Genomic DNA, 23,416 nt, shown 5'->3' on the forward strand with positions numbered 1-23,416 from the left:
CTCTTCAATATTCCCTAACCCCTGTAGATTGTGTTGACTTCTTCATAGAAAAGGTCCTTCTTGTGTGCTCCTCTACACAATCTACATCCCCTCCTACCCCTTGCCTCTTTCCTCACAAGGTTCTTCTTCTTCTTCCTATTTCTCTCTTCTTTCTGACTTGGATACTGCATACTTTATTGCTGCGCCCATTTCACTGCTTCACTACTTGATCTACTTCCTTCCTCTCTTTTTCTAAAAGTCTATCCTTCTCTTCTTCCTTTTCTCACAGCTATTTTCAGTTTTTCTCTCTTTACTTCCTGCTTTACTTCCTCTTTCAAGCATGTAGTGATTCTACTCATTCTTAAAAACCTTCCCTAGATCCCTTTAGTCAGCTAACTTTCCACCCATTTCTCTTCTTCCTTATCTTTGCTCCTCTTTCTAAAATTCTAGAATATGTTTTATACACCCAGTTCTCCGCCTTTCTCGATTTGAATTCCTTGCTCCCACCCTCTCAATCTGGGCTTCGCTCTCTCCATGGATAGGGCCTTTCTTTCAGTGTCTTATTCTCTGCTTTCTGCTCGCTATGCTAAACAATCGTCTATCTTGAATCTTCTTGACCTCTCTGCGACTTCTGTTACTGTTGATCATCATCTTCTTCTTACTTCTCTTTTTCTGTTGGTTTATCCGGCTCTGTTCTTGCTTGGTTCCACTTCTATCTCTCCAGTTGCTCCTTCTCTGTCACCTGAGGTGACAAAATGACTTCCCCCTTTCCACTACAACCTAGTGTTCCTCAAGGATCAGTCCATGGCCCTCTTCATTTTTCTCTTATACTTCATCTATACTAGACATTATTAACTCCTTCACTTTCTCATCAAAATGTTACGCTGATTGTTCCCCTATACTTCTAGTCTTTTCCTTCTACTCTTACCCAATCCATGCGAAGGTCTCTGCCCGATTACTCTCCATCCAATCTTGGATGCATTATTGTTTCCTATACCTTAACTCCCCCAAGACTGACATTTCTTCCTGTTCCCCCTCCTCACATTTCTTTCCCATTTCTGTGCACACTCATAATCTTGTTGTTATTTTTAATTCTTCCTTTTAATACCTCCCCACATCTCTATTATTGCTTGTGCATGCTGTAATGGTGCAGATGTACGGGTCTGAAACAATGGTGGCATAGTGATTGGCAAATACTTTTATTAAGACTTCTGGAGAATCTAATAGCCGAAAACAATCTCCATAATCTCCACTGGACACGATTTAGATCCAATCTACATCTACCTACCTGGGAACGTAATAATCAATTCAGCACGACCGACCACACTTATGTCTCAAAGGAACTACTGGGGTTGATCGACACTTTCGCAGTTGTTCGAATCGCCAATAGCGATCATAACATCTTGAAAACAACCTGGTCTGCTTCTAGAGAAACAAAGCACCGAATGATGCATGATTTAGAGATTACACAGAGAGGAAACAGATTAAAATTATCGGAAAAGTCAATTAAGGCCATGACCAGCCAGTATCTCGAGATTACAGCTAATAAAAACGAGATTCATAGGGCCACGAGCATTGAAATAGACTACATATCCCTTCTACAAATATACACTATGAAAAGTGGAAAAAACCTAGAGGGAAATAAGCAGCATCATCACAACTGCGACTCAACAAAAAATCCAATATGTCGGAAAACCAGAACCGTGTGAAGCAAGCTAAAACACAATACAAGCACTGGCTAGTCCAACGCAGACATACTTTGTAACAGCTTGATGCTGAGGAGATTCTACGGCAATAAGGGGTAGGAACTCAAAAAGAATGTTGGTCCCTGATTAGAGGTATAAATGGAGCAAACGAGCATCTTTTGCAAAACAACGTCGGGAAAGCCAGTGGGTTGCACACTTCACCAACCTGTACAAACTGTCTCCATCGACAAACTACCGACCATTACCCAGCACGAAGACATCATGGGGAATTCCGGAAGATCTGGAAACAATTCTAACAAAAATTAAGAAATTAACAAACTCAAGAGCACCTGGGTCGGATGGCATATCTAACTTGGAACTAAAGAAATACCTGGAGGTTTGGGCAAGATTCAGGAGTGAAATCTCCCAGAACTTCAACAAAGCAAAAGAGATCCCAACTTCATGTAGGAGGGCCATGGTAGTCACGTTCTTTAAGAGATGTGCAAGAGAGGATCCATGCCAATACTGTCCAATAGCCCTTCCCGCGTGATCAGAAAAGTCTTTGGATCTCTTGCCCTAGATGGTTTCCAGAACTGGTTGAAATCCTCCAAACTGTCAAACCTGTTACAATTGGGATTTATAAAGAATTCAGGGACAACAACAAACATCCTTCTGCTGAGTACCATCAAATCAAGAATCATGCAGGGTGGACCCACAGTGTACATGGCACTCGACTTGCATTCGACCAGGTCAGAAGAGAACGCCTGTGGAAGAAACTACAAAATAAGAACTGTCCCGAGGCAATAACTGGGCCCATTACCAGGAGACTTCTATGAGAGTGAGGCTGAACAAATCCAGACAATTGTCAGAGGAAATCAAGACAGCGAGGTGCGTGAAGCAGGGGTGCCCTTTGGCCCCTGCTTTATACAACGCCTACATAGCTGACTATTCTGAAACCGAGAAAGATTTAAGAATTTTTCCACCTTCAGTAGGAAGAGTAAAGAGAATATTATACACTGATGATATCATCCTACTAGACTTAACACTGGTGGGACTACAAAGACAGATTAACAACCTATCCCAATACTTCGAACTCAACAATCTAAAAATGAATAAAGCAAAGACCAAGATAATGTGGAAAAAAGCAAAATAAAAGGGGGAAAAGGTCAAATGGAACGCCAAAGGCGTCCTACTTGAGAAAGTTGAGGTCTTCAAGTATCTGGGAGTGTTGCTAAGTACCGCCCCTCTGGAACAGCCTATGCAAGATTTGCTCTTTGCAAAAATAAAAGCATTGACGTTCCAAGCCAAGGCAATTGATAAAAATTACGGACGGTACTCATTGATCCCAGTGATCAATTTTTTCAAGGCCAAACTAACTCCAAGTATGATTTATAGGTCTGACACAATGCCTCTGCTACCAGTATCCTTCTGGGCAAAAATTGAGAGCTATTTCTGGAGAAAAGTCCTTGGCTTGTCCAAACAATGCCCATGACTTTGATCAGAAGAGAAATATGCCTTCCATCATTGGTGGCAATGGTTACAAGAAATACACTGATGCTCTATAGGAAAGTCCTTACAGAACCTAGACCGCAGATCATGAACATCAACAACGCAGAAATAGCAAGCGGAAAGAACATCATAATGACTAAATGAGTCTCAATAAACAAAAGAATTCTGGATGAACTGGACACCACCACATCAGAACTTTCAACCACCCCTACCAAAGTCACTAAGTGACTAATAGAGGTGGATTGAATCACAACCCTTACTTTGGCCAATCAGTATAAAACAACAAAGGACATCCCAACAACGCCAATGAAAGTGAACACAGTGTGAAGCTATTTGGAAAAATTCCCGGACAAAAACTTGGCCAGATTATTCCTGAGATTTAGATTGAACCAGATCAAGACAAACGAAGTGAAGGCTGGAAGGAAGCAATCATCCTCCAACAAATGTCCTTACTGCGAGGACAACGAAAAGATGGAAACAAGCCTACATTTGTTACTGTCCTGTCCAGGAACCCAACTGGTCAGAACACAATACCTGAACGCCTTGGCTAGCGGGCCAAACACATTCTGGGTGACAGGGGTAGCCCTATTTTTCATAGCTCTGGACTTATACCAACGCAATGAACATTTGGAGTGATACAACGTAGAAGCAAAGTTATTTGAACTTTTCTTTTCCACGACTGTTGGACTCCACAGAGCTGTTTTGTAAAAATTGTAATACAATTAACACAAATTTTTAAAAAATATATACTTTTATTAAATCAAAAATGAAGAGGAAACCTACTCTGCCCAACTCTCAGAGGGGCTTCCCTGTCTCTAATAAGGAACTAAGGAGTCTCTCAGAATGGCCAAGTAAATAAAAAGAGTGCACCATCAATTCCTACTTCTATCCCTCACACTTGTAACTAAAAAGAAAGCTCCCAATATACATGAGCTCCCAGTCTTATGGGTGTCAGTCCCAGACCTGTATATTTCTCTTGCCATGGAGCTTTATACCTGGTTTACTCTCCTGCCAGGTACTGTGACTATGAAGATGACTTGACTTGATCTTCAGAAAAGGGTGTGATTCCAGACCTGTGGGATTCTTCTCTGTTGGTAGTGTAGACCTGGTTCACTATCTTGCCAGGTACTGTGACTATGAAGATGACTTGACTTGATCTTCACAAAAGGGTATGGTTCGATGCCCTCTGTTTTCTGCACCTCCCTGGACGTTCGCTGCTCTGCCTCGCCGGATGGTCATTCTGCGTTAGACCGGTAAGCTCTTCTGTAGCTGCTGCGATTCTCCACCGAGCCAAGCATCCCCCACACTCGCGGTTCCTCCAGGGAGGGCCTCTCTCCTTCCTGATTTCACATCATAGTTTTACCTGGCTTTTGCCCAATATGCTCTCGGGAACAACTAGACTGTTCATTCATGTTCTCATGAGTGCTGTCTATGTTTCCTCATGGCTTCCTCGTCCCATTACTGATCTTTAGATCTTCCAATGAGTTAACTGTTCTCCCACTCGTCTCAGTAATTAAAGGATACATGTTCCTTAATGAGTCCACACTCTTCCTCGTCCCAGTACTTCCTATAATGGTGGAATGACAAAAACACGTAGGAGCACTAGGAAACGTGTTGATGGACGGGGGTAGTAAGGTGTGTTAGAGTTAGGTGGGCTATGGGGATACCATGTTCTCCCCAGGTCATCACTAATCATAGGGGACTTCCCTCCCCATGAGATCCACCCGCTGAGTGCCACCCTCAGGGGGACTATCGGGTAGTGACCTCACCTCCCTGGCCTCATAGGAAGGGGCCACCCTAGGGGAAAAAGTGACGATATGTGGGGATTCGACACAATGCCCTCTCTCTCTTTATAATATTCAGAAAGCCCCTCCTTTTCTTACTTTGAATTCCACTACACTTCTCATTCCCACCCTGTTTTTCTTGTGTCTTGATTATTCTTCTTCCTTCTTGCTTGGTCTCTCTGCCTCCATTCCTGGACCCCCTGCACTCCATTTTCTATTCATATCCTCTTTCTTTTCTCTGCCTGCTCTTCCATTTCTATCTCTTCAGTCAATCTCATGGCTCTTTCGAATCTCTTCTACTATGTCACTTTGTATGCATTGTTTACAAAGCCTTGCATTATCTTGCACCACCCTATCTTTCCTACTTAATCACATTTGATGTTCACCCTGATCCTTGCGTTCCTATTCTCTGTTCCTTTTATCTATCTGCAAACGTCCTTATCCGAAATCTTGTTTCCTCTCCTTTTCCCTACTTGCTCCCAAACTTTGGAATTCTCTGCCACTTTCCGTTCCCTCCTCCTCTCCATTTTCTGATCTTCTCTCAAGGCTCAGTGAAGTTCTTCTCAAATGTAATTTTGGTCTCCTTTCTAGTTTTTGAATTGTTTTACCTATTTTGTACCGTTCAGTGCTATGGGGAAAGCAATTTATAAATAAATAAATTACAAATAATTTACAAATTACTTATTGGCTTGGATTAACCTCGGGCCATAATTTGGGAGTGGGTCATTATCACACGATAATGACCCCTTCCTCAGATTATAAGGCTTTAATAAGAAATGTTTGTTTATTCTGCTTTACTTCTGTTACAATCAAGAACAGAATTATTAACAATCTACCGACATTGTTTCTCATTGCTTGCTTCTCTTTGCAGCACTAGTTTTATATCTGTAACAAACAAACTTTCCTATACCCTGAAGCTAAAACGATTTGCTTAAAACCTATGCAGACATTACACTTAAAGTGAAAATGTGTGTGTTGATTATCTATAATATTCCTTTTAAATTGAGTATATTTCATTGGTTCGACTGAAATATATAAAACTCTATAGAAAACCTTTTCAAAGCGATATCCGTTCATTGCATCGACAACAAAAGCATCGACAGCCATACCATCTAAAAAAATGCATCGAAAAAAGCATCTAACGCATTTTTTTAGATAGTAAAGGGTTTAGTTTAATAAAAAAAGGGTTTTAAAGGTTAAAAAAGGGGGATTGGGAGACCCCCCATGAAAAAAAGAAAAACAAAGCATTAAATATTTTTTTCGGTGCTTTGTTTTTAGATGGTATGACATTAGATGCTTCGGTTGACGATGCAATGACTGTAAACCTTCAAAGCAGGTTGAACTGTGATCATTTTGTATATATTTTAGAGATGTAGTACGTTTGCAATAGTGTGTCTATGATTTTGTATACTTGTGTTTTACTTTGTTTTAAACAACGTCGTTATATGTTGCAGGTGTCCATCATAGTGGACGGTGCGAAAAAAGTAGTGGAGTTTAATGCAAAGGATGAGCATGGAAGCTCCTTGATGTACACATTCAAGAGCCGCGAGCTGCACCCCTTGTTTGACCGGCAGTGGCATAAGCTTGGCCTCAGTGTCCAATCCCGGATCATCTCTCTGTACATGGACTGTAACTTAGTGGAAAGAAGGCAGACTGATAAAAAGGACACCATCGACACCCAGGGCACGACTACCATTGGCACTCAAGTCTCGGATGGCAAACCTGTGGATGTGAGTACAGAGTTAAACTGCATGACCGAGACAATTACAATACGTGATCTGTTGGACCGTTCTGGGAAGGGTTGTGTGTTGAAAGCGCCAGGGAAAGGTTGTGCCTATCTTAAATAATGAACATCTCAGTTATGAAACATAATTCGGCGAGCATCTTTTTTATGGTGGTTGATAGTGACCACTGCCTGAAGTCCTGCAGCAATGGCGACGCATATTGGAATATGTGTTAAATAGTGCGTACCCCTCCTGTTTATGATACAGGCTGATAGCTAACACCCAGCAAGCTCGGCTCCATTCAGAGGCAAGCAGTTCTAAGCTGTAGTGCCTTTCTGATGAGTAAGCACTGAATCTGCTGACACTGTAGGCAAGGCCTCCTTTAGAAATGTAGGTTGTCTTTACCGTTTTCAGGCAAAGTGTCCATTGCCTAAAACAAAAGCTCTGCCCCCTCCCTGAATTCAGGCGCGTAGGGCAAGAAGAGAACTTTCAGTATTGACTGATGGACAATAAAGATGAGCATGGCTCCCAGCACAGAGCTAGGTTCTGTCAAAACCCACCCTGGGACATGGTGGGGAAAGATAAGGAGATAACATTCAATCGTGAACAGAGGAAAGTGAATGGATTGTTAAAACAACTTTTGAACATGCTCTTCTCTCATTCCTTATACTTCTCTTCAATCTGAGGGGATCACCCACACATGCACATGGCTTCTGTCAGGAGAGAACACCTTTTACATAGCAGGCAATTAACTTCATGTAAACTGCACTAGATATGTAGCTGTACAAGTGTTATATTGCAGAGTCAGTGACAGAGACTGATGCTAATGACTCTGGGGCCAGTTGAAGAAATGCATGTACAATCTTAAGGAAAATGCAGGTCTGCAAGGTTTTGAAGTGTCATCCGTGGTGGGGGGCTTGAATGAAATAGAGCAATTCTGATTGGTTAGAGTTGGACTAAATGCTTTTGGATCAGTCATCATGTTAGTCTGCAGAATTTACCCAGGAATGCCCAGAATCTTCACTTAATTAAATTGAAAAGGGCCACCCCTTAGCAGGGTTAGGGGTTGTCTAAAAGACGTGGCAGAATTATCAATAAGGTCTGCTTGACCCCAAATCTGCAGAGCCAATTGAGGTCTGCTCATCATGACCCAGGAACCTGCCGCTTCCATCCTCCGTAACACTTAGGTCTACCCCTCGGAACCTCCCGAACTTAATCTGACACTTGCCAATTTGCTGCTCCCTGTTTCCTCCCCTGGTTGCCTGTGGATCGCTTGCTGCCTAATTGCCTGCCATCCCCTCCCCCCATTCTTAGCTACGGGCTTCCTTGTATTGTTCCCTTACAACCTGCTTCCCTTACAGTGTACTTCCCCCATGACTTGTAAAATGCTCCATTGTTTCCCGAAGATAAGACTGCATTTCACAAATACAAAAATGATAATTATTATAATAATGATAATACATTATCTCAGGCCCGGTAAGGGTGCACATTGTGGCGTAAAGTCCAGTGGGCAGGGCCATTGGACATGCCCAGTAGGTGCATTAGGGCTCTTTGAGGTGTATGGGGCATGGCAGAGGCCATGCCCAGAAGGCACTGTGGGTCTCTTTGCAGTGCCTGGTGTCTGACAGAAGGCATGCCCCAGGCACTGTCTCAATTAGGTATGGTTGCATGTCATGCCCAGTAGACACATTGGGCGTATTGGGGTGCATGACTAACATTCATTGGACAAACATTTGTAAAGCAGAGTTATTGTTAACATTCTGTAATGAAAACCTTACAAATTCACTTGAAGAAATGTAGTTGTGCAAAACATAAATAACACAGGAATATGTCATTCATCATTATTAAGGCAACCATCATTCTGCCACCGCCACGCACCGTACATGGCATAACGTGCTCAGCTAATTGGCATTAAAAATAGCCTTTTGAAAATAATATTTGAAGTCCATTTGGCCTTCGCTTTCTGTTGACCCTTAAAATAAACTTCAAACTTAACAGAGCATTCTGGGATACTAATGTTTTTCCTTAGCAGTTTTTGTTTCTAATGCCCTCTCAGACATGTGTGCACATGGAGGCCATATATGATGTCATGTGATGACATGGGCAGTGCCTGGTGGTGACTAAGGTATGGTTGTCTCAGCAAAATAAAATGGGTGTTTTTTTCATTTCAGAAAATCCTCTCTTCTGCAAAGCATCATGGGAGATATAGCTATAATTTTGGGAGAAGGGGGCACCCTTCTCTTTCGAATGTTTTAAAACCTACTGGCCGGAATAACCCCAAACAATTTCCAGAAATTTGTTTCGTATTTAAAATAATTACTTCTTACAGAGAATCTCTGGATATACTCTGATTGTGAAATATGTACCTGAAGAAAATTAAAAATGGAATATAATACTTGGCCACACTCGAATATTGGCCAAAAAAAAAGATAAAACATGAATAGAGCATAGTGGGATAGTATACCATTTGCCCCCCTCCTCCAATCCTATAATAGTAAGCATGGCATCAACAGAATATATACAAGCTAACCGAGACTAGAAAAAGAAGACAGCCATAGAGCCATGTATGAAGAGCTTGCAAAACGAATGCAAACACAGAATACCCGACTATATGGAGTAGTATCTACATTTCTATATAGAGAGTGCCTTTATATTGTCGTGATTATAATAGTAAAAATTGTATTCTAATTAAACCAATAATCTATCCAATATTTAGATTGGCATTGGGGAATAAACAGGGAATGCAAATTAAGAACTGGTACCCTTAGGAATAAACACAATAACTGCATATTTTGAAGTCCATCGGGCTGTAACATATAAGAGGAAACTATTAAAGTATGGCGACCAAGTTAGACGGCTATAGAGTATTTGAATCTCCCCTTGACACGTGACTAGGTGACCCAGGGAAACCAAACGCTCCAGTTGAGAATTCTGCATAGCGGACCATGAAAGTGAGAAGCCACAGACGAAGGGAGACATGCAGTCAGTATCAGCCCTGCAAAAGAACGAGTAAGTCTACCATCTACACCCTTATGAACATGGCGGACAGGGGGATCATTAACCAGTGACCAAGACCACATGACTAATACAACGTTTTCACCTCGGGGCAGATGGTCGGGTTGATTCAGGACTGGGAAGAGGGCCACGAGGAAAAGAGACACAGGATGGCCATCTCAAGCAGATGTATAATCGAGATTACCACTGAGAGGAGCACACATAGAGAGCACAGGCTACGAGTAAGTTAGAGCATAATGTACTTGTACTAAACTGGTCTTGCCACTCCTGCTGGTCACATCTAAGTGAGTCTAGTCTCATTATTTTCCTCACAGATGAGCCAGAAGCGTGTTGATAATACCGTACCAACATTTACCTAATCACAGGAATCAAGATACTAGCAGTAAGTGCAAATATAGGGAATTCATATAAGAGGCAAATCTTATTAGACTGTTTAGAACATTTTTGTTTCTATGCTTTACCCACAGGGAGTCACAAGAGGCATACAGCAAAGAAGCTAAAGATCACTACTCAATGCAGGACCAACTATTATGGAATTTGTAGCCTAGTTGTAAAAAATATCAGGCTAAGTCCTATATAAGAAGAGAACAAAGCAATACAAAAGATTGTGTTAGGTGAATCCTACGTATGTATAGTTGAAGAGTCCAAAGCCCATGCAAAAGTACAACAAAAAGCCCCATAACATGTGCAGCTCCCAGTAGCACAGAGAAGTATCTTTAGAAAAATGTAAATAGAAAATATAAAGGTTACTTACAATTCCAGATATGGTGGCTCGTTATAAGGGAGTATTAAGCCCCTGACGAAGTTCCATTGATTAGAACTGAAGATAGAGGAATGAAGCATGTTGGACACTGCTATACATACCAGATCTATAGAAAGATCGGCTAACTAACTACAATATTTGCACAAGCAGAGATTAATTGAATTGGAAGCACTTTAACACAAAGACACTTTATCTTGCACATTGGATTTGTAATATGTGTTTTCTTAAATGTACATTTTTTTATTGTAAGTTGTTTTAATCAAGTAAACTTGATTTTTCAACAAATGCAGTTACAAATCTTGTTAAAATTCATTGTGATAATGTACAACATTCTTAAGAAGAAAAAAAACAAGAAATGAAACAAATAAAGTATGCTTAACAATTCAACTTAAATCAAGACAAGACAATTCATTGTTTTAAGGACAGTACACAGTGATAATAGTGGAAGATGTAGCATCCAACCTTATTCAAAAAAAATAATTGCAAAAGTAAAATACATGTGGTCATAATCTGCTCTGGATCAATGTCGTATCTATTAATTTCAAGCTATCGCTGGTGGTTATGACATGATCCATTAATAGAGGTTTAAGATACTTAATTCTTTGCATGAGTAACGCCGGACAGTCTGAACACAGATGTTTCAATGTTTCTGGTGAGACCTTGCAAAAGCGACAAACACGCTCATGCTCAGATATTAGTTTGCGTTTGAATAGGAGTTCATTAGTTGGCCAAAGATTCAATCGATAGCGCAGGAAATCATCACGCAGACATGAACTGGGGAACATCATTAGATAACTTTCGATTGTACCATAACGTTTCAGATTGAAGGGAGTGTTTATAAAGGTCTGATATTGGGTACACGCCAATCGCGTTTATATCCAGTCATACTCCCATAATCGTATTTTTGCTCTATTCGGATTCTCTAATAATAATGTTATTGAGATCCCTGTTTCACTAATGATTTCCTGCGCTTGAAGCCTCCAACTCAGAGGAAACACATCCATTGAATGTAGAAGATATTTTGCAATAATTTTGATTAAACCCTATTTGTCATCTGCCATAACACATTTCCTATAGAGTGAACAGATTTTCCATTTGCAAATGGCATACAATGTCACTAGACCCAATTCGTGTCTCCGAATACACATGGGGTAGGAGAGTGGTAGGGGCAAGATTTGTTTCCAGTAGCGTCCCTCAATAGCGGTCCAATAAATATAGGATCTTTTCAACAAGGCCTCAGTTCCATAGGTTATTACTGGAACAAACTTTTGCTTATAATAAATAATTATCGGGATCAAGGAAAACTTGCAATATTTAGTCCTAATTAAACAGGCCTGCGATACTGCTGTTATGACCTTTTGTTTTACACATTGATCATCAGCATTAATATTCAAATTATTTGTGACCAAGGTGCCTAGGTATATGTATGACGGTACAGTTTCCAGAGTTGTACATTGTAAGGGCCATTGATGATCAACGCATCGTTGCTTCCTAGTGCCGAATTGAATTACCTTGGTTTTCGCTATATTCACATTTATACAATTTTTGATAGAATAGTGGTCCAGAGCATTCAATAGGGCACGGAGGCCATTTGCAGTCTTCGAAAGTAACACCATATCATCTGCATATAACAAATGCTTGATTTGGATACCATTGATTTTTGGAGAGTCTGTGATTATTGAGGCAAATTTCTGCCTTACATCTGATATAAAAAAATTAAATATCGCTGACGCCAAGAGGCAGCCCTGTTTAAGGCCACGAGCAGTCTCTATTAGTTCCGATAATAGACCTTCGTTATTCAATCTAATCTGTATAGAAGTGCCCATGTGCAATTGAAAAATCCACTTCAGGATAAACCAGGGACAGCCTTTGTCCATGAGTTTTTTGTATATTAGCTCACGGGGGATTGCGTCAAACGCCATGCGAAAGTCAACGAATGGCATTGTTGGCGAGCATGGTGAATGACGGAATTTAGTGTGATGACATTGATGGCAGTACCTAAACCAGGTAAAAATCCTGTTTGAAATGGATCCCGTGATTCACTCGAATCAAGCCAGAGATTAAATTGTTTCAAGACAAGGCGGGCAAAATGTTTGCCCGGGCAGTCGAGAAGGGCGATGGGACGATAAGCTGCAGGATCAGCCCTATCGCCTTTTTTAAAGATTGGGAGAATGATTGAGCGCCTCCATGAGTTGGGAATTTCACCAACATTAAAGATGTGCTTGAAAATTTCGAGGAGAATGGATGTCCATTTATGGGGGTGATCTTTGAGCATACTATTATGTAGACCATCAGGGCCAATCGCTCTTGACCGGCTGAGATTTTTAATACAATCTAGTGTGTCTGCATGGTCTATTCGAAAGTCATGAGATGAATTTATGTTCCGAAACCTCCGTAAGATATCTGGAAAAGGGGAGCGATATAAAGATCTGAAGTGCTCACACCATTTTTCATTTGGAACTTCAGAGGTAAGAACAGCAGACTGTATTCTATGGGTGGCCACATTCAGACAATTCCAAATGCCACAGGTAGATTTAGTGAGCATCTGTCTCAGCATGTCCTCTCCGTCTTTCTGATATTGTAGGCACTTCTGACCTTTCAGCCAGTGTCTATATATGCCTTTCAGGAGCCTTTTCAGGGTTGGTCTATTAAGGGCTGGCTCATCTCTTAGGTTACGTATTGCTTGCCTTCGCAATGTCTTTTTATGCTGAAGTTCTGCATCATAACTATGTAAGTGCTTGTGTCTGATGCTAGAATCAGACATTTTTATTTGCTTGACAATTTGCATCTTGGTGACATAGCACTGAGACTCCTTCAGATACGGGCCTCTATAGGAATCAATGAAGTCGTATTTAAACTGATTCAGTGTTGTTGGATTCCAGCGTAAGTGGGTACCGCTATTGTTCACTTTGCAAGAATGGAGGTGGATGTTTTCATTCAATAGTTGTTGCCCTGCATAACGAGTTTGCTATGGTCACTCCGAGATGAAGGTATTACATTCATAGACTGCACCTGGGATAAACATTTGTACATTTGTTTTATAAATATTTGTTGATATCTGGATTGCTTAACTAAAAGTGACAGGACCTCATTACACGGTAGGCGGAGGACCAAGGTGCTATTAGAACCTTGGTCCATGCCGGTAAAATACCAGCACCGCCTTGGTGGAAAGGGGAATTACCGCCCTATTCCAAGGTTGGCGGGGCGGTAATTCCCCCTTCCCCCATTGCCCTTCCCCATTCCCATTTTTGCCCCATAGGGCTCTATGGGAATGGGGAAGGCGCTAATTACGGTGCTGCAAATTGCGGTACCGTAATTAGCACCCTGGTCCCTTTGCGGGTTGGTTTTTAACGCCTGCTAAACAGCAGGCGTTAAAGTACCTACCCGCAAAGGGACCTCGTAGTAAGGCGGTAAGGGTTAACGGTCACCAGTACCATTACCGGTGACCGTTAACCCTTACCGCCTTCCGTGTAATGAGGCCCTACAGTGTTTTAAGAAATTAATATTAAATACATCTAATCGGATTGATTTGTTGTGAAGGATCCTGTGAAATTGAAATGTTAGACTTACTCTATACAAGCAGTCCATGAGGGTTTTGTTGTATTGCAAAACCTTGCCACACCTTACCACACTATCAACTGATTATTTAACTTTAACTTGTCTGGTGCTTGATCAGCCAGGACTTCTTGGAATAATTACCTGGAATACTCTCCTGCCAGGAATCCCCCTCTTGTACTTGCAGATCCCCTGCTATGTTTCTCCATTAGGTTTCTTCTCCCCAAACGCTTACTACCTGATGTGATTCTTCAACCACGACTTCTTATTTTTGTTCTCACTGTCTTTTAGCATAGCACAGTTGTATTTCTTTACTGTCTATACTTTCTTGGCTTAAGATATTACTTTCCAAATGTCCCCACATTAATGTATGGAAACTTGTTCAAGTCCGACCTTTCAACTTCTTCAATAGTATTCATCTGATTTAATGACCCTTGCTCCAACTTTCCCCATATTGATGTCTCATATATGGAGACTTGTTCAAGTTTTGTCTTTTAACTCCTTCACTATTATTCATTGGTTTATGGCAATACTTGTGCCACCCTTCCTCACAATGAAATTTCACACATGAGAATTCGTGCAAATTCTGTCTTTGTTTTCTATGTGGTTGATATTCAGAATACATTCTTAACCCCTTAAGTGCCATGGCTCACATGCCTGTCGGTATGCCTCAGGGTTCCCAACATCTCTGGGCTCACTTACTGGCATCTGGCAGCACCTCTGACTCGTGGCACATTGTTGCAGCGAAGCCTTCACCTTGGGATGGCGTTCTCGCTCCACAGACCTCCTCTCGGCTCCTCTGTTGGCTCTGCATTCGTCCACCAATAAGCCTGCTGCTTCTGGACTCGACCGTGCTGCAAGCAGCTGTCTGAGAGCCCCTGTTCTCAGCAGCACAGGCCATTCCTGTGATTCCGCCTTCTCCCATGGTTCTGCTTCCTTCTTCCGACGTTTAGCTTTTCTCTCCCTTGCCCATGCGGACACCATTTTTAAATGTCCTGCACCACTGGACCTAATACAACAGCTAGCTTGCACATTCAGTTTAGTGTTACCTTTGATTCACATGAACTCCTTCTTCCTCTTCCTTGTTTTAGTACTTGAGGCTTTATGGGAGTTGGAGTCCATAGTATTCATAGAATTTCTAAGATGATTTTGTTTGTGATTTTTGGGTAGCACAAACGCATTAGAGACAGCGGGTGTTATGAGTGTGTTATGTACACATGAGGTGTAAATGAAATTATGTCTAGAATGTCTAGTAGAGATGGTTTTTAGAGTGTTTTAACTGGAGAGATTTGTATAGTGACAACATGCCATCAGGAATTTAGGGAGTATGGGGTATTTTTAATTTAGAAGATAAGAATACAGCGTCTTTCCTGATGGGGTCACCACATCTCCCCGACAGCCATCTCCTCCCATGTGTTCTTCCCTCATAATACCACCCCCAGGGTCAGGATCAGGTAGTGGCTGCCATTCCCTGGCCACATCGGAGGAGATCTCAGCCTGGGGATAAGGGATGACTCCACAGGCTTCATCACAGTACACTTACCCGGAGTAAGTCGGTTTCTTTCTGAATACCACCAATGGCATATAATCATTGTGACTTGGTAAATTGCAAATATCTTGGAAAAGGATCTTTGTGAATAGCATGATGTGACGAATCCATGGAATTTCTCCCATATCCTCAAGTCAGAGCCACACCCTTTGAGAGTATGGAGGTGAGCCAGCTATGCATTTTCCTCCCTAGGGGACAGGGCCAGCAGACCCCACTTGGGGTGAACCCCCCCTTCTGGGCACAAGGAATGCATAAGTTAGGATTCCAAGCCACCTCCACCAGAGCGAAGCCAGATCTGAGCTGCAGAACGGTTTGACAATAACCTATAAAGGCTTCTGGGACTAGAGGTTCATGACAAAAAGGGAATGGGGGATACCATGTCTCACCCAAGGACATCCTTTCTCCATTCCCCAAGTCTCCTCCACCCAGGTGAGCATCCTTTGCATACTCACCCCCAGGGTCGGGATCCAAAAGCAATGGCCTTTCCCTGGCCACCTGAGCAGAGGATGTTGGGGAAAAGGAAGTGAGGACGCCCTCAGGTTTCTGTCACTGTATGAATATGTTATGTATATTAATATATCATATTTAGGCATATATGTTGAGGCGTTCTCCCCTGAATCAAAAACATTCTTCACTTTTCAAATGACCACACAGTTACAAAGTTTATGTCCTTTCTGCAAATGATATTATGTGCAGTTTAAACCGGTTATTTTACATTTCTGTACTTGGAGGTCCGTTTAAGCTAATTGTGAACTCAAGGCTGGGTTTCTTATTTTCCAAGCAGCCATGAAAACAAACATGAACAGATCTTTTTCATGGAGGAGCCAGAGTTCAGTGAATGTTGATGCTGAGTGTATCTTAAATCCTTTGATGCTTTGTCCCACTTCTTCTTGTGATGATTTCTGAGCCATAAAGTGAATGGAGACCATGGAGATGTATTTTTCAGTGTATTTCTAATATGTATTCTGTATTTTTTCAATTTAAGCATTTGCTACATGTGGATGCAACGCAGCTTAATGGGTTTATCTGATGAACTATTTTCAAAGGCAGGCTTTCTTAAGACGGAATCTTTATGGTGTGTATTCCTTCCAGGGACAGAGAGGTTAGAACACAGGGGGGTGGTGTAGCTTTTTCTCTCCTGCAGCAATCTGTAGGGTAATTGGCATATTCACTGCCTACTGTATGTACATTGATTCTCTATAGTTAAGCTAGAGTTCTTTTCCACATGAATTCAATTTCTATGAGTTGGCATTTATATAAAAAATGACACAATGCTTAATGATTTTACAGAGAGCCATTATTTTAATGGACTGTTGTGTTGCCCATGTTCTCAATGAGCTGCAGATTACAGAAATGAAAAGTGATGCACACATACGTTATGGGCTTTTTGTCAGGACAGCGTTAGGCATCCGGTAATGTACAATTTACTTCTTTCATTCTGTTGATGCAACAGGGCTGTGAAAAATAACATTTCTCCTCTTAACATCTGCCTCCCTCTAACCTTGCAGAGGTTATTACATGACAGAGTGTACAAGCCAAGCACAACATGTTTGGTTCTATAAACTGAGTTCCAACTATTTAAACATTCCCTACAATTCCTAAAGCAGAGAATTTCCAAAAAGAGAAAGTTATTGCAAAAATACCAAATTTACTACGGAGAAGCACCTCTGTGGTCATATTAAAGTTCTGCAAGCTCCTCATATGCAATGGCTTTAACAGATACTGGGCCTCATTACGATAGTGGCGGTACAGTGATAACGGCGCCGGTAGTGATGCCGACGCCGTTATCATTGTACCGCCACATTACGAGTTCTGCTCTTGGTTGCCGCTCTGCACGCCTGGTCGGACCAGGCGTGCAGAGCGGCACCCGTAAGCAGATCCGGATGGTAGCAACGGTACCGTCCGTTATGAACGGTACTGCTGCTGCCATGCTCCCCATTGAGCCCTATGGGGGCTCAAATGGGAATGGGGACGTACCGGCTCCGGGTCCCGCGAAAGGGGAATTACCGGGCCCGCCGAGGTCGGAATGGCTCGGTTATTCCGCTTTCGCGGGACCGGGAGCCGGACACGAGTTGGGGGGTAGCCATGCCCTTTTTAAGGGCATGGCTACCTCCAAACTTGTAATGAGGCCCACTGTATAAGCTACACCCACGTATAGGGCAAGCAGAGTCAGGCTCTATGAAGCAGACAGCTGGTGATGTGTCAAATGGTAACTTAATTATCAATATCAGACTTAAAAAAACACTTCAGATGACCATCACACCCATCGATGACAATAATACCACAGGAACGTGAAAGGCTGTACGAACGAAGGATAATAAACTTGACACATGCCAATGCTAGGCAAGTTGCAAAGGTGGAGTAGTGTGTAACAGGACATTAGGGTCAATGTGGGCAATCATATACCTGACGCAAGTAAACAAGGCAGGACAACTAACCAATACACAACAGTGAACCAAGAATGCATCATCCATGAATAAGAAAGAAGAAACTGAATAACTACACATCCCCCAAAACCCTGTGAGGCAAAGTCAAGAGATCGGAACTAGAACTAGACACAGGAAAAATCCCCAATTAGTGCAAGCTCAAGAAACAATGAAAAACAGCCATAACTGTGCCAGTTCATTAACAAGGGTGCTTTGCATGCAGTTCTGACTCACTCGGGAACCAAAAAGGCACTAAGAAATTACCAGAAACTAGTAGCTAGAACAAGGCCACTTAAAACAGGTGCACTGCATCAATGACGAATAATGGACTGATGCAAGCTGAGGATTGTATGGATCAATAATTATCACCTGACTAAGTCATGATCAATCAGATCTGGAATCTACCAGTCACAGAGGTTCTGCTTGCTCCACCCAATCTTGGACAGCCAGGGTGGCGATGAAGATGTGTGCAAGAGATTCTGCGAAATGTAGTATATACAATAAAAATCATACAGTTTGTCGCACGTGAAATGGATACAGTTCAAAACGAAATTTTAGCTGCAACCCCAGAGCTTTCATATCACTACACTTATGTTATACAAGCTTAGGAAGCAAGCCCAACACTTGAAAGGGCAAAATGAAGATGGACACACAAGGAAAGGGAGTGAATTCTGGCAGATGGTTTCTAAACCTGTTTACTTTCTTCTGTATAGGTTAGTGGTGTAGATGAGGGAAGAGGTTCTGTATTTTCAGACACTGGACATTAAGTAATTCACGTGTATGCTGAATATCTCTCCAATACCTCTGTGTTCTAGAAGACTGTCAATTACACCAATTGGAACAGTCCCCCCACTCGTTCTCTCTCCCGCAGGTGCGGTTTTGTGTTCCCTAGAGCAGTGATTAGAATATTCAATGACGCTCCTCAAACTTTTTCAGGCTACCTTTGTGCCTTTCACAGCATTTCCACAGAAGCTTTTCATTGCAGAGTTGACTTGCATGACTAAAGTTTAGTGGGTCACAAACATCAAAACTGAAAAGTCTTGTCAGAAATCTCTGGGTAAGAAATGACAGCGACATTTGGAGAGAATCTGTTCAGGCAAACACAGTCCAGGATTGATTGCTGAACCACCAGCCCACATACTGCACAGTTTGTAAGTCAGTTAGAGTGCATCCAATGGGTTATTTCCAGGTTTGAAGAGCAGCAACTACAAACGTGAGGTTTCAAAGGCCCTCATTAAGAGCATGCCAGTCCGGAAAAAAGTGCTGCTAACAATGGTTATTGGCATCTTTTCCAGACCAGCAAACCCTGAGTCTGCCGGTAAGGGGAGTGAATTACTGGCAGACCTGACCTGCTGGTAGTTTAAGCCGCTACCGGCAGATTAATCACTGTAGCACTGGCACCATCAACAATGGTTCCGGTGCTTCAGTGTTCCCATTCCCCTGGAGTCCTATGGGACCCAGCAGGAATGAGAACTTACTGCTTCACCGCCACCTGCAATATCCCGGTGCTACCGGGATATCGGGCAGCACAACGGTAAGCCGAGGCTGCCAGTAAGCCGCTGGCACTACCGGCGGGCTACCGCCACCTCATAATGAGGGCCAAAGTATATTTGTTTTCTCGTTACCTCTTACCTATCTGTCAGAGTTACAATTTTAAAAAAAACACTGAAATGCCAGACAAACCTCAGTAAGTATTGGCCAATTTAGCGTGTACCTACCAACATTCATTGATGCAACAGGTGTAAAGGCTAGAGCATTCAGCCTCCACACTGCTGAACAATGCCTAATGACTGCTATACTAGCAGTAGGACACAGAGACTAGCTGAAATCAGCAATACTAAGGAAATTCAGGACACATTTCTTGTCACTCAAGAGACCATCCTGCTGCAAAAAAGAGCACAAAATAACCTAGGAGAAGACTAGGTGAATCAAGTTATATGGTACCTCGATCGAAACTAGGGCTAGAAACTAAATTGCAATAAACATTCCAAATGCAATATATTGAATGGGACTCATTCCAAGTCTGGCTGCCTGGAAATAAGGGTGCCGGTAGTAACGTACTGGCACCCTTTCTGGACCACCAGACTACGAGACTGCCTGCAGGATTTTCATGGAAGCACCGGCACCGTTGGCAACAGTGCCGGTTCTTCCGTGTCCACATTCCAGTGGAATCTGACTTATAGGTTTCATGCGTCGCCACCTGTAATATCCTGGTGGCACCGGGATATCAGATGGCGGACCGGTGTTATTTTGAAAAAAGAAAAAAAACATGGTTGGTTGAAAAGTGTCTTGCTCATGAAACAAAGAAATGCGTGCATTTTTCTCATATTTGTTTTTTATCATTGTTTAAGATATTGTTAAGTCTTACACACACAAGCTCAATTACTTGTTTGTAGGTGCTGTGCTGTTCAATTGGGTATGTACTCAAATGTTGTGTACTGAAAGGTCTGAAATAACGTTTTGTTGGTTCCGTTTCCTCTTCGGGACATTCACTGGTTTCTGCCCATTTAAACATAATCCAGGATAGCCATGATGAGCGAGACCCTAAATGACAGCTAATCTATAGCAGCCCCCTGGAGACATGAAATGCCTGTCTGGTCTGAAAAGCAGGTTCAGCTTCAGCCTTTTTTACTTTCACGCTACGTTTGTGTTGCTTTATTTGCAATCATAGACATAGGTAACAAGTGTGCTATCATCCCCCCAGCACCTGTTCATTTCACTACATATCTGTTGTTGAAGGATGAGTCACTGCGATTTATCATCATGGCCCATTGCTAGATGCCAGGCCTTATTGAACGGGAAGGCGTGAGCGCTGGAAATAACCAATAGCACGCTTCACGCACCCTCCTGTATTTCAGTTGCTGTTATCATCTACAAAACTGTGAGATTACCGAGTTACAGATTGTAGTTCCTACCGCGTCTGATCAGTCTTCTCTGAGCTCCGCCCACTTGCTCCTTGAATCAACACTTCACAAACAATAGCATCAGTCCTCCACCTGCCTTCAGAGAACGTGAGTTTTGCAGGACCTGTATCCACACAGGCCAATCAATCAATACGGAAATATCGCACAATTATCGGATTTAAGAAATGCATGCATTTCTTAAATCCTATCATTAGAAACATATGCCTACTTCCGCTGCGGACCACATAGAAGGAATGTAAGAGTCATGCGGACAACGGCAAGGTGGTGGAAGGACTCGTCTGTGTAGCATTGACAATCAGTCGCCCTGATCGATCTGACCAGGGCTAACTAACTTTACAACACAGTGTCCTGCCACCCCACACCCTTTCCACCTCCCCGGCACGTTTTTCCAGTGCCCCTGCTTCAAAACAGCACAGCAGTCAGCACCATCAGCCTTCAATGAAAGGGTTTAGCAGAAGCAGCTGTGTAACCCCAGGGTGTTGACAGCCCTGAAGAGTGGGGTAGCTGGCAGAGCCCGGAATGTGACCGTCAGTGAAGGCCAGTGAAGGCAGGCACTACCCTGAAGGGGAGCGCTTTTGAAAACAAGCGTTGCAAATAGCAGTGACGTGAACTCGCTTTTGGAAGCAAGGAACTTTGAATACTCTATTGCTTGGCCTTCCTTTTTATTTTCAGTCAATAGGGTTCCACAGCCAGTCGATGCACCTGCTGCAGCAATTTAAGCACAACCTGGCGGTTACATGATGGGCGGCATTTACCATTGTTTTTGTTAAGGGGTGTACTTGAAGCATGGACACGTGGGAACACCCAGATTTCCTTGTCTGCACTACACAACACCACAAACACCACCAACAATAAAGCAAGAGGGCTGCTGCAAGTGTCAGCGCAGGCATTCCTCTTGGTGCAATGTGTACGCTATGTAAAATCACCTCACAGTACTTTGCTCCACCTGAATACATCATCAACTCTTCAACTTTGATGTTTCATGGGCACCATTACATGCATGAACACTTAGATCAAACTGGTTGGGGTACACAGGACAACAATGTAAAGTGGAGTTATTCCATGCAAAACGTCCATGTATGTATATGTCCACTTTCGCCAAATGGGAACATTTGCTTAATAAAATGTGGATCTTCAATCTGGAGAGTGCGCCAACGTTTCAAAATCAGCTACTGTGTCTCCTGAAGGCATTCACAAAATCTGTCCTCCTGTTGTCTTATTGGCATTGGTTTTCTCTTAAACAATGAACAGGGCTTGCTTTTGGGAGCATTGAACCATGGAAAAGGGAGCACCTCTCCAGAACTGACCATTCATGATGTAAGATTGCACTTTCTACTCAGAAACGAGTGTGAAATTCTGTGTAGCCCTTGGTCTGGTGTTAGTTGCTTCAGTAGGTTCAGGTTGAGGGTGTCCTTCCGGTGAAGCATGCTCTTTACAGTATTTGCCCAGTTACTGCACTGGGAATTGTTTGCAAGTTCAGCTGCAGGTAAGTTCAACTGCGAGAGGAAGGTAAATTCTATGATGGCCAGTTACTTCACTGGCTATGCATGCATAGCGTTAATGAAAGTTCTTTGTCTTTGCAGGTTTCAAATGGAGCAGCTACTGGATTGCGACCGTGGTGAGGAGTACTCTGCTCAGCTTGCACACAGAGGTATGGATGGATGCATTTTTGGTTCTGCGGTAGTCAGAGGCATTAGTTGCATGCGCGCACTTACTGATTCTAACTTGTTCCTTTTCTTTTGCAGGTCGGGTCCGGAGCGCTGGTGAGACGCGCAGATGAGGAGCTTGCTTCGATCGCGAAGAACAAACAGGTGAGGAATCCACTGGAAGTCTGGGCTCTGATGAAGCGGAAAACAGGTAAGGAGCCGATGGAAGTCTGGGCTGCAATGATGCGGAAAACAGATAAGGATCCAATGGAAAGTCTGGGCTGCAGTGAAGCGGGAAACAGGTAAGGACCAATGGAAGTCCCGGCTGCGGTGAATGTGTGCTCAAGGCTACAGAGTGCACACGAAGCATGGGCTAGTTCTTGGGCGTGGCTAATATAGGCAACCACACCCAGACACTAGAGTGTGCTACACAGTTCCACACAGTTCCTCGATGTTACACCGGCATCCATGTTGGAGGTACAGGAAGTAGCTGGAAAATAAAGGCTATGCCAAAACAAGGCTATGTGAGTGAGGAGCGCTCTATGACTGCCTCAATGAGTGTTTTGCTTGCCAGGCCTTTACCCATTTAGCCCGTTTGTTCTTTCTGCCTTCCCCCATGTGTTTGTGCTAACAAGGAGTGGGCCCCTATGCTGGTTCCCATGACATTCCTCCCCCTTAAGGCCCCACCCAACGGTGTTCTTCCTGGTTTGGGTTTGGTGGGATTATCCCGATTAAATTTACGTAATAACCGGGGGGCGTGGATGTTCTCACTCGGTTCCCATGACCTATCCTGAGGCCCGTATCCTTTCCAGTCTACCAGATAGTATAGGGTATTTCTTGTTACCTTAGAGTCTAGA

General features: G+C 42.8%; 1 protein-coding gene across 3 annotated transcripts in view; it reads left to right on the top strand.

Annotated features, from left to right (window-relative positions):
- Nucleotides 1-23,416, top strand: part of COL19A1 (collagen type XIX alpha 1 chain) — a 2,241,461-nt gene that overhangs the window by 364,979 nt on the left and 1,853,066 nt on the right. For all 3 annotated transcript variants that reach the window (XM_069606203.1, XM_069606204.1, XM_069606205.1), the window contains exon 6: nt 6,412-6,687. In XM_069606203.1, the coding sequence (XP_069462304.1) occupies nt 6,412-6,687 (276 nt within the window). The remainder of the gene's footprint in view (nt 1-6,411; nt 6,688-23,416) is intronic.

The sequence above is a fragment of the Ambystoma mexicanum genome, chromosome 4p (genome assembly GCF_040938575.1).
Source record: "Ambystoma mexicanum isolate Mex_15411 chromosome 4p, UKY_AmexF1_1, whole genome shotgun sequence".
NCBI classification, from domain to species: Eukaryota; Metazoa; Chordata; class Amphibia; order Caudata; family Ambystomatidae; genus Ambystoma; species Ambystoma mexicanum.